Below are 12476 nucleotides of genomic sequence, written 5' to 3' on the forward strand. Positions count from 1 at the left end.
CTCCAGCCCCGAATTTGTTTAATTATGTAAAGATGTTTTGCTTTTGTTTATGCTGCATTTGTTTAACTATGTAAAGATGTTTTGCTGTTTTGCCTTGCCTTCCTAAGGCACCTGACTGATCTAATAGAAATCTGAACAGCCAATAGCAGTAGAGGAATAGGTGAGGCTGGTGAGCAGAGAGAATAAGTAGGAAAAGGAGTCTAGACTTAAGGGAGAAAGAGAGGGAGGTGTCCAGGGCCAGCCAACCAAGCAGCCACTTGCCTGACACAGACACAGAGAAGGACATACAAAAGGAAAGAAAGGTTAAAAAAAAAAAGGCTTAGGCAAAATGTAGACGAAGAGACACAGGTTAATATAAGTTATAAGAGCTAGTGGGACAAGCCTAAACTAAAGCCAAGATTCATAACTAATAATAAGTCTCCAAGACATGATGGGGGAGTTGGTGGTCCTAGAAAGTCTGCTACAGGGTTGGGTACTGGGTGTACTGGTGCACACCTATGAATCCCAGTAAAAGGGGTTCTGGGGAGATGGCTCAGTGGTTAAGAGCACTGGCTGTTTTTCCAGATGACCTAGGTTTAATTCTCAGCACCCACACAGAGGCTAACAACAGTCTGTAACTCCAGTACCAAAGGATTCAATGCCCTCTTCTGGCTTCCTCAAGTACCACACACACACACACATGCACACGCGCGCTCATGTCACATGGTGTACAGATATACATGGTGACAAAACATTCTTACATATAAAAATCAATTAAAATTCAAAATCCCAGCACCCAGGGAGTGAAGGGTTGCTTGTTTTAAGGCCAGCCTGGGCTACATAGTGAGTATCAGGCCATCCTGGACAACACAACAGTCTAGAGGACCATAGTTGGGAGGGGGCGTTAAAGGGTTGGGGAGTCTAACTCTGGAGTAGCGGGAATTAGTGCCTCAGTCCTGAGATGAATTTTACTGTGGATGGAAGCTGTTATGAGGGGTATAGGCTTGCTCGGGTCAGGGTACACAATTATAGTATAATGTCACTCCGTTATAATGCCATTCTGCTCCCAACATCTCCGGACTGAAGACTCGCCATTTATAGCCCTATAGTTGGAGTCATTTACCAAAAATTTACCAAAAAGTCATTTCATCAGGATTCCTATCTAAGCAGGAAGTGGAAGCAAAAGGAAGAGAAGCAGTTTGCTGTTCAAGGACATAAACTCAGCAGAGGATCAAGCCGGAGTTCAATTTAGGCTTCAAAGATCGAGTCTACTGCTCTCGTCAAATCTCTGTACCTAAGCATTTTCTGCTTACAAGACTGTCCCAGTGCTCGTGGAGCTGCCAGGAGCCCGAATTCCGGCCCAGAAAGGATCTGGCCACCTACGGTCCACTGCCCAACTTCCGGCAGGCCACCAGGGTCAGAGGTAGTCTCCGAGAATCTCTTCTCACTGTCGGATTTCAGCTCCCAGCTCCCGCTGGGGGCGGAACTATATCCGAACGACAGGCGAGTAGGCCAATGTTGGTCGGGTTTTAGGCCTGTCAACCAATCAGAGCCAGGAGGCGCGGAGGGGGCGGGAGGCAAGGCTCTCCGGCTCCTGGGGATCCCCCCGAGGCTGCTCATCCTAACCCCACCCCCTCTATGGTCCGGACCCAGCCCACCCCAGCTCAGGCTGTCAGCCGGCGCAGGCTAATACTAGCTGATCCCTGCGTTCAGGGAAGGCGGACCTTGGGTCGGATCTGTCGCCTCCAAAGCCGGGGCCTGGGTGTTCCCCCCGCCCACGCCTCCCTCCCGCCTGCCGGTCGCTACCACCCTTAGCTTCTCAGACTGAGCTCCTCGTCCCGGAGAGGATTAAGTAAGTGCTTGAGCTCGGCTGCTTCTGAGCAAGAATGGAGGAATCAGGGTCGTGGAGGCGGGCGTGGGGACTGAGGCAGGGAGGATTGAGAGACCTGAGTGGAGAATGGCATGCAGCTTCTTGGAGGTCGCGGTGCCCACCACTTTCACCCCAATGTTCTTCCTTCCCTTTTGGCCAAGAAAATAGTCAGCAGGATGCCTTCTCTCCTTTCGGCTCATAATAAACCGAGACTCAAAGCAAGTAAAGGGTCTGATCCAAGGTCATGGCTGGGATCAGTGGCAGAGCTCAGAAGTGAACCTGAGACTTCTCGTTGAGTTAAGCTGGAGAGGTCAGAAAGGAATAAGTCTGCTCCATGCATGACCTTCTGCCAGTTTTGCTCCTCCCTAGGGGACCATGATGGGCATGTGCTCACTTTCACACATAATCTTGCACCTGCAGGAGGAGGTATCCCATGCACGCCTATGAGCCACCCAGAGAAACGTGTGTAGCCATAAGCTAAGGATCCTTTCTTTTTCTAGGTCTGCCCCTCTGCGCCACTGCTAGGACTCCTTCCCACCCTGCTTTACCTAAGACCCATGGGGCTCAGTGATCTCCCACTCTCTGGTTCCAAAATAGGAGAGAAACAGGAGAAGGTGGTTCAAAGTGGGTATTCCCTTACTGCCTTTGCAGATGTAACTCCTTGCCTTACTTCTAGGAATGACAGGAGTTGGTCAAGTGACCACGCCTGCCAACTGCCCCCCTGCCAGAGGACCTAGCTCAGTCTGTCCTTCCTGCCTCTTGGTGTCTCAGCTCCAGCTCCACCTCAGCCCCAACCACAGCCTGGGTCACACAGGTCCAGTGACTCCTGTGCCCTCCTCCTCCTGGCTTGTGGGTGGTAGTGATGGAGAGATTCGTGTGGACAGACCTTGTGCTCAGCTAAGTTCTCTCCCTACTGGGAACGTCCCCCCTGAAGGACTTGTTCATTCTAACTAGCCCTATCACAGCATGGGATTGCTCTTACCATTTCCACTTCGGGGAAGAAAAACTAGACACAGAGAAAAGTGGGAACTTGCCTGGGATTATATGTGAGCCCAGGATTCAAAATCAGGTCTTTCTGAATCTTAGGCAAGTGTTTCCCTTCACGCAAGGTAAAGGCTGCAGGTTTTTTCCCAAGCAGGATGAGAGGTGTATGGGGTGTAGGGATTGAAGAGATAGGAAGAGGAGAAATAAAGAGTGCAGAGATATTTGTGCAAGGGTGGACTTTTCCTTTCAGGCCTTCTGCATCTTCTATCTTCCATATATGATCAATATAATCATGTTTTCATGTCCCTGCATCCATATAGGAACCATAGGCAAAGCCTCCATCCTAATACTCCCTAGACTTGACTTACTCCATCTTGAAACCTTTACTGCCTCAGCACCTCCAGACTCTAGAGGGATTTATCTCTGGCCATGCCCCTGCTGTAACTCCTGCTTTTATTCTTTCCTTTCTAGAGCCCAGGAAGGCAGGGGTCTTCTGCTAAGGATTTGGCTGTGCTGGTGGTCATCACATTGGTGGGAGCTACAGCCTTGGACACCCCTAACATCAGAAGTCAGTGGGCAGGTTGACTGAGCACTGGCAGACTCCCAGCATCAGCATGAACTCCAGGGTCTCAGCTACTCAGAACTGGTTCAGCAGCCACCCACCCACCACAGAGCCTGACTTGGAACCTGCCACTGAAGGGTCTACCACAGAGACTAACACCCTCAGCCCAGAAACCACAAGCTTCAATGGCACCAGAATCCCTGATATGGCAGGTGGTGCAGCTGGTGTTGGTACCATGCTTCTGTCTTTTGGGATCATCACAGTGATTGGCCTGGCTGTGGCCATGGTGAGAGCTGGGGCGAGCTGGAGAAGGCCCAGAGGCTGTCCTTTGGGGGAGGGTGATTAGTGTTTAGACTTACAGCCACCCTAATTAGAAGACAATGGTCCATTAATGATAATGCAATTCCGTCCCACCTACTCCCAAGATTTATTTACTGGGGCCCAGATAAGCAATTCTAATTGGAAGAGCCAGAAACAAGTCTGAATAATACATGGTGTTTTGAGCTGAGGCATATAAGATTGACACTGGGGAGGGGTAAAGACACCTGGTCTTGTTAGGCAGATTTTGAAGCAGATAGGAGTTTCTGTGAGCAACAAGCAGGGCAGTAAGCAAAGGAGTGTGGGAGTTTCAAAAGCAGTAGAGACCAGAAGGTGGTTGAGCTATTTTGTGGGCAACAGAGTCTGGGCGGGATGCTTTAGCATGGCAGGCTGTTAGCAGTTCTTTTATGTATTCGTTTGGTAATTATTTACTGACTGTCTTCCTTTACCCTTGGGACACAACAGAGCCAGAAGTGATAAGAGAGGTCCTGACTTGTGTTTCTTATGAAGAATGGGTTAATATGCAAGGCATTTTATGTAGGCTAGGTGGTCGTAGACAGCTGGGAAGAAACATTCGAGTTCTGACTCCAGGTAGAAGCCTGACCTCATTGTCACAGGAAGGGCCAGGGCAGGTAGCCATCAGAACAGAGGTGAGCTAGAAGAACACTGTAAGTATCCTTCAACAGTGACAGACCAAAGAATGTCACTGAAGGGCCACCAGCGATTGTACAAGTTAAGACGAAGGACAGTGGGGTGCTTTAATGGCATTCTGCCCGTTGTTCTTTACAGGCAATGAGTGGCTAGCCTTAAGCTCAGGAACATGTGGATATAACTACAGGGCTGGACAGGGCCACGGGGATGTAAATCAGTTAGTCAAGTATATAGCAGGTGCAAAGTCCTAGGTTCAGTCTTCAGCAGTGGGATAAAAACAAATAAACAATGCACGTACTCACACACACAACACACAGGCTCACACACACAAAAGGCAAGGCTAGTCATCCAAGGCCTGACTAGAGCTAGGGTTAAACTAGGGTTGCCATATGGGCCCTGCAGGCTTCAGATGGATGCCAGGGAACAACTGTTGGCCAGCCAGGGCCAGGATGCATCACACGCAGAGAGAGGCCAGGAAGGAGAGCTTTCCTGGGATAGGAATGAGGGAGTATGGCAGTGCTGCCCCTTGGCACCTGTGGTGGTTAAAACAGCCTGAGACACCCTAACCTCAGGGGCAAATGGCTTAGAGTCTGTCTCAGTTCTAAGCGGAAGATTTTGACATGGAAATTTGATAAGGCTGCCTTACTCTTTGTCCCTAAGGGACATTCAGGCCAGAATGGATGATCTTCCCACCAAAGGTAGAGGGGCAGAAGGTAGTAAGACAAAGACAGAGGAGGGCAGGGAAGAGCTCCAAGGCACACTGGGGAAGACTTCTAGAAATGTTTCCCATGCCTCTTCCTTCCCCTTGTGCTAGCCTTGAGCCATTCCATGAATGCATGGAGGAGTCAGTGCCAGCCTCATGCTTTGCATGAGGAGTATGAAAAGAGCGTGGTGCAGGCAGCCGCAGAACTCCCAGGAGATCCCTGGGAGACGTGCGGCTGGGCAGACAGTCAGAGGCAGTGAGATTGGGAAAGGAAGAGGAAGCTGTCCTCAGGTGGGGCGGAGGGCCTGCAGGGCAAAGGCCTGCAAGCTGGATGGAGTTTCCGTCTCTTGAGTCACAGACCACAGAAGAGGGGGGAGATTTGGATCAGAAGTCATGAGGTCAAGGAGCAAGACCAGGGTCCTGTGGCTGGAGCTCAGGGTGGAAGGGGGCTGGGGAGACTTAGACCTGAGTTTCTCTTCCATCTACCCATAGGACAGCAAAGAGTCACTCCCTGGAGCAGGTGGATGAGCAAGGGACATTTTAGCTTTTTCCACTTGAGATCGGATGAGAAAGCTCTCAGCCAGATTGAGAATTAAACAGATTCAAGCTATTGAGTTGATTACAAAGATTGTGCGAGCCACAGGGGCTTAGGACAAACTCGAAGATGTGGTTTTCCCCAAGCAGAAGCTGTCATATTCTTTTTGTTGATTTGTTTTTTTTTTGTTTTTGTTTTTCTGAAGGAAGATCTCACTATGTAGCACTAGACCTTGAACTCATAGAGATCTGCCTGCCTCTGCCTCCTAAGTGCTGGGATCAAAGGTATTCATGACAATACCTGGCTGTCATATTCTTGATATTTGAAACTTGTCGGTTTGGAGAAGAGCAGATGATGTCAGTGGGCCTTGGAGTCCCTACCCAGGCATGGTCTCCCAAACATCCCCACCTTCTTCTCTCTCTTTGGCGCTTGATACCAAGGTTTCTCACTCCTGCTGGTGAATTCTAGTTAGTATCTGGTTGTCAACTTTTGTGTCTGGACAAGGGAGGGAGGGACCCAGGGACTTCTTTAGGATCCCGTAGCTTCAGAGTTCTGATCTGCACAGCTGAGTTCCAAGGCTCAGCTGTGCCGAGCATTGCCTGGAGCTACTGCTCTGCAGCCGGGCTGTGATTAATCTGTCCTGCATTTTACTTAGAGGTGGCTTCAGTGGGAATTGAGGGGAAGGGACACACCGAGTCCTCCCTTTCCCCTTCAGCACTAAGGAGTCCCAGGCAGATGCTGAGTGGGAGGTCAGTCAGGATTTGGAGAGCTGGAAGCAGTCAATTCCAGACAGGCCTAACTAGTTTTTCTATGCCTGGTCCCCATCTCCAAATCTGCAGACTCAGTCTGGGATCAGTTGACATCTGAAGATATCAAAGGAGCCAGGTGTGGGTGTGCAGGCCTGCAATTCTAGCTCTCAGAGACTGAATTAGAAGGATGGAGAGTTCAAGGCTGGCGCAGACTATATAGGGAATTCCAGGCAAGCCTGGGCTACACAGCAAGACCTTATTGAGACAGGGGACAAATATGAAGCATACATGTAAGATATACATGTCTGAATGGGATGGGGACCCACAAGTGTTCCACTCTTTATCCTCTACGGCTCTCCCATCGTGAGGACATGCTGCGTTGGTGGGGATCTCCGTTTCTCACTATCTGACGCTGTTCCTTCTCTTGCAGGTTTTATACATCAGGAAGAAGAAGAGGTAATTCCCCAGATGGTTCCTGAAACTTTAGCCTACAGGAAGGGCTGGGCTAGGGTCCAGGGGATGTGAGTGGGAAAGGAGAAAGAGGCCCAGCACTAAGGCTCCTGTCCCTGGGTGTGGGGGTGGAGATCAAGGCCTCTTCAGCCTACTCATGATTGGGGGTGGCCGCTTTCACACGCAGGCAGGCATATGATTCTGAGAAAACAGGTGTAACCCTGGGATCGGGGTGTGGGGAAAGGAAAGAAGAGTAGGGGGTCATCAATAGCCAGCTACCTTTGCCCTAACGGCTTACGTTGGCTGCCACCAATTCCCTCCTCGACTTCAGTCCATAGAGACTGAGATGCAGTAGATTCCTGGCCTAGGCAGTCCCCATAGATCCTACAGCCAGACCCTGGGATGGCTAGTTGTTCGTGCTGGGGCTGCCCATCTGAGAGTCAGCTTGATCCTTCAGGTTCAAAGATGTCTCTCAGTGAATCCTGAGGAAAGATTTAGGGTACCTTAAACTTGGTGTGTGGCTCTCTTGGCCACCAGGACTGAGGGAGGAAGGCTCTGTCCCACCCTCAAACAGCCTCTGTCCTCCCCCAAGGCTGGAGAAGCTACGCCACCAGCTCATGCCTATGTACAACTTTGACCCCACGGAGGAGCAAGACGAACTGGAGCAGGAGCTCCTGGAACATGGGCGAGATGCAGCCTCCATGCAGGCCGCTGCCTCCCTGCAGGCCACACAGGGCAAGGTAGGCACTGGCCAGTTTTCCCACCCACCCCTGGAGCTGTCCCGTCTCCTACAACCCACCCTCCATCCTTCCCATGCATTTGCCAGCCCCTGCCAGGTGGGGTGGCAACTTTGTGTATGTGGGTCTCCTCAGATATTTTTAGAAAGTGCTGGAATTGTTCTCCGGCCCTCATGGACTCACCACGCAAAGCCAGGCTTTGTGGGCTCTGCCTGGCTGAGCTCTGACAGCCTGTAGATCTTGGAGGCCCAGCTGGGATCCCTGAGCCTAGTTTTCTCATGGACTTATGGAAATCCTAATTCTTGCCCTATGAACCCCCATGTACTACCTGAGAAAGCGTAAAACAAACAAAAACTAAAGGCAAGACTGAGACGGGCAAGGAGTCTTAGGCTTCTCTAGTCCGTGAGGATCCGTGACCTGCATGAGTGGTGAGTGGGCTTAGACTCTTCAGCAGAGACAGCTCTGAGTAGGCTGGTGAATCCTAATGTCTGCCAGTCCGGGGCTGTGGAGACCCAAGCCAAACACTCCTCAGCCCTGCCCTTATCTTCTCAGAGTCATCAGGTAACCTGGCCACTTGCTACCACTTTCCCACTCCTTAAAGCTCGAGGACCATGAAGGGCTGGTGGGAGGAGGGGCTGTCCTTGATGGAGGGTGAGAAGGCCAGAGGTGAGATCTTCCTGCTGGCAGAAAGAACACATGCTGAATTAATTCAATATTAAGCCCATAGTAATTGCTGCCAAGGTCCAGGGCAAGCTGGGAATGGCTTGGGAGAGGGAGGAGCCGTTGGAGCCAGGTTACATTTCTAGACTGAACTTGGCAGAAGGGCATTCTAGGCAGAAGGCATAGCAGGCACCAGGAAGTGAGGGTGGAAGCGACTGGACCAGAGACTGGCTTTGGTCAAAGTTTTGATGCCCCTGCCTGTCTCCCTACAGGGCACTCTCTCTTCCCAAGGCCCACTGCAGAGGCCTAGCAGGCTGGTGTTTACTGATGTAGCCAATGCCATCCACGCGTGAGTGGCCTGAGAACAGGCCTGGACCTCTGACAAAGACACCTGCCACAGTGCCAGCAGCATTGCCCACTTCCTGGCTGTCGAGACCTATTCTCAGGACCTGCACCATCGCTACCACAAGACAGGAAAGGGCTGCGAGAGACCCCAGCTGTGCTGAGGCCCTATCCACTGACTCTCAGGCTTTGAAGAGAGAGCTCTGACCAGGCTAGCCATCTGGCCACTGACTTCTCCTGAACCGATGGCCCTGACGTGGAAGGCAGCCCTCATGCAGGAAGGCTAAAAGCCACTGATGGCTTCCTGGTCTCCTGTACATAAACCTCGCATCAAGGTCTGCTTCTCTGATGGGGAGGAAGGGCACAAGCTTGAAGGGCAAGAGAGAAGAGATATGCTCCCCCTCTCTAGGATTGCCTTTTTCTTTCTTTCTTTCTTCCTTTATTCTGGAGCCTCCTCTAGGGTAGAGAGAGGCAAATCCCCAGATGATAGGGACAGGGCAGGGCAGTACCTTTTGGGGAAGGTTGTTTGGTTGTTTGTTTTTTGAGGCAGGTTCTTGGCTGGCTTGGAACTTGCTGTGTAGACAAGGCTGGTCTCCAGCTCATAGAGATCTACCTGCCTCTGCTTCCTGAGTGCTGGGATGAAAGGAGTACCCCACCACATCCAGCTAACGCAGCACCATTTATAGGCCCAGGAGACCCAGGGACAGAGCTGGAAATGCCCAGTAGAAAGGGCTGCAGAAACCCAGGGACTGTCCATAGTTAGGGTATTGGATATTTTGGTAAGTGGGTGAGCACAAAGTCTCTCAGCCACCTATCACTGGCAGCCAAGGCAGCTGAGAGAGATGCGATTGGGAGCCTGGGTTTGGAAAGATGCAACTCCCCCAGATGTGGAGAAAGGTTTTTCACATGTACACAGACATGTACCTGTTCCAGAATAAGAGTAAGATGGAGGCCCTCCGCATCAGCTCCACTTTGCAAGCTGACCCCCACCCCGTGGTATGGAGTGGAGCATCACCATAGGCTGCTTCCTCTCCTTCAGTGCTCAGGGCTGCACGGAAGAAGGAAAGAGGGCTGGGTTCCTCTGTCCACTGTGTTTCTTCAGTGGGCTCCAAAAGCTGGGCTGGGCTGCTCCTGGAAATGGCTCCCCTTCCAATATGGGGTTCTGGGAGAGGCCTTTGGTCTAAGGGCAGTCACAGGTCAGACTAGTAGGAAAAGTTACGGTTGCCTAGAGGGGAGTGTTCTTTGAGGAAAAGACCTAAGAAAGCAAGTCTGGTTTTAGTTTTGCCCTTCCGCCCTCTGTTCAGGAAGGGCCACTCAGTGTCGTGGACCGTGGAGGGGGGTTTCTGCCATTGGTCTCACTCTAGTCTTGGACGCAGGAGGCTGACACCAGGGACATCTGGGCAGAGTAATCACAAAGATGGGGGGCAGTTTTCTCCACTGGGACTCACACATGAGCATGCACAGAGGCGTGTCCCCAGCTTCGTCACCATGGCTGTCCTCTGCTGGCTAGAGGGGATGCGGGGGTGGTACATGCTGTTGGGCTGACCCACATGTCAGGAGGTGAGAGGCTAGGAGGGTCCCATGGGGCCGGCTCCTGCCCGGAGATGCTATAAATACGTTAGCGCTTGAGCAACTGGAGGGCTCTGCATAATTTAGGATGCACAACGCTGTAATTTAACTCGCAGCATCTCCATGTGGGAGAGCATTAGGTGTAATTAAGATGTTTACACAAAGAGAATGGAGTCTTTGACACTTGGGGTGCAAAACCCCAGGAGGGGACACAATGGGTGAGGTGAGGCTCTGTGGGAGGCCTGGGGACAGTTACTTGGATCCCAGTTATGAGGTGGCAGGCAGCCCAGCTGTTTTTCTTGATCTGTCCATGGAAATGCTTCAACTGGGAGATGGGGTGACAAGGCCTGCAGTTGTGGAGAGGTCAAGAGGACAGAATCCTGTGAGATCAGGTCTAGAAGAGGGCTTGATCTCCAAAGATTGTGGAGTGCCATATGGTGTCTCAGGATCCGCAGGACTTAGGCTTGAAATACAAAAGTAAAATGGTTTTCTATGGAACACAAAGTAAAGGATATTTAGCATGGGATGGGAGTCGATCAGGTTTTATGTATGGGACCCACCTGCGAGGCTAACAGAGATGTAGGGGAAAAAGACACTGTGGTGACCAGTTTGCCAGAAATGCCCCAGTGATAATGCTGAAAGCCCCTTAAGAGAGCTAATGTTCAGACTAGCATGATGGAAATATGGAGGGAGTTAGCTTCCAAGTTCCCTGATGAGGGCTGGGCTGAAGGTGGGGGCGGTGGGTCATGGGATAGATCTTCAGCAAGGCTGAGAACCATGTACTCCATGGGTCACGCAAATGAGTTATGGATGAACCTGTCAGTGATAGATTGGCTGTTAGGAAAGCCTCCTCGCAGAAGACTGGCCGTGCGTGGGATGAGCAAGCGGGCTGTGTGTTCCCACATTATTAGTCAACCCTTGGTTCAGGGATGGGGGAGCCGCAGAGCCCTTGGTATCCTGAAGAAATAAGGGTGACACCCAGGGACCAGAGATGCTGACTGAAGTAGGAGAACCCCTGTGCCCTTTCCTTCTGCCGCATGACCAGGCCCCTTTCCTGAAGGGTGGGCCTGGCTAAGAGACAGACACAGGCTGCTTTCTGTGAGTGGCAGGCCGCCTATTTATAGACTGTACCCTCACAGTAAATTGTCCCTTCTACTCACCTTGTTCTGTTTTCTAGATCTTTCTCCTACTCTCAGAAGAAATCCAAATTCCCGAATCTCTCACAGAGTGTAGGGTTCATAAACATTGAGGTGAAAGGGTCTGGTGGATGTGTTCTCCTTGTTGCCTAAGGAGACTCTCCTTGCCTCTCTCAGTGGTGAATGGGGTAAGGCTGATTGCCCACCATTGCTGCTTCTAAAATTGGCAATTAGGCCCCTCTGAGGAAGGCCCTCCCCCTCCCTATAATCAATCAGACTCTCTGTATGTCTCTCTGTCTCTCTGTTCTCTCTCTCTCTCTCTCTCTCTCTCTCTCTCTCTCTCTCTCCCATGCATGAAATCTCTCTTTATGAATAGCAGCCAGGGCTTCAGGTCAGAAGCAGCGGTGGCTGGCAGCGGGCGGTGTCAGGGTAGATGTGGATGGGCGCCTTCAAAGGAGGCTGTCTCTTGTTTAATATAGTGAAGTGTCACCTTGGAGCCGAAGTGAATAGAGTAATCCCATTGCTCGGCTGCAGGCAGACAGTGGGGATGCCTTCAGAATGTAAAGGGAAGCTCCTGTTGGAGAGAGCTCAGAAACTCCTGCAGTGCTCCGACCTTCCTGGAGATTCTTAGAAACATTCCCTCCAGCCCAGTAGCCCATCGGTGAGCCAACCCACACTGTACTTTGTTCTACACGGAACAGAAGGGTGCCAAGTAGAAAAAAAAAAAGATGAGCAGTGTTATGAGTGCCCTGTGTGTCCATATCTTTATATTTACAGCTAAACATAAAGAAAGGCAGAAGGTTAGGTCAGGGAATGCCTGGAATGTTCTGAGGCTCAGACATCCCTACGCTGTCCTGTGAAGCTGTACCCCTTTGGTAGGCCTCAGTGTGTGTCAGGGTGGGGCTTGTCTAAGAATGTCTGAGGGAAATCCCAGGGCATCCTGGCCTCCAAGGGCTTAGGACATGGGGACAACTGCAGATGGGACAGCTGTGACTTCCCAGAGAACACGCTTGAAAGGCCATGCTGAGAAACAAACATGAAATCTGTGAGCACCAGGTACAGGGAAAGGAAGAGGATGGGGAAGAGCAGGGGCCCTTTAGGTGTCACCAAGTAGGATTAGGACACGTGCCATCCTGCCTGGGACAAGGTTTGCCCATTGCATGCCACCTCACTTCACCTTCAGAGTTAGTTGGCAATGGTCACTGGCTCTTACTTCTCAGCTTGGGTCCTG

The 12476-nt window shown here is 51.2% G+C and overlaps 1 protein-coding gene across 1 annotated transcript; it reads left to right on the forward strand.

Moving 5' to 3' along the window:
• The first annotated feature begins 1616 nt into the window (after positions 1 to 1616).
• C4H3orf18 (chromosome 4 C3orf18 homolog) lies at positions 1617 to 11911 on the forward strand. Its single transcript, XM_057766205.1, has 5 exons — positions 1617 to 1831; positions 3305 to 3681; positions 6782 to 6807; positions 7394 to 7541; positions 8471 to 11911. The coding sequence occupies exons 2-5, from the start codon at positions 3448 to 3450 to the stop codon at positions 8549 to 8551; spliced, it is 489 nt and encodes a 162-aa protein (XP_057622188.1). The 5' UTR covers positions 1617 to 1831; positions 3305 to 3447; the 3' UTR covers positions 8552 to 11911.
• Positions 11912 to 12476: the final 565 nt, after the last annotated feature.

The sequence above is a fragment of the Chionomys nivalis genome, chromosome 4 (assembly GCF_950005125.1).
Source record: "Chionomys nivalis chromosome 4, mChiNiv1.1, whole genome shotgun sequence".
Classification (NCBI taxonomy): Eukaryota; Metazoa; Chordata; class Mammalia; order Rodentia; family Cricetidae; genus Chionomys; species Chionomys nivalis.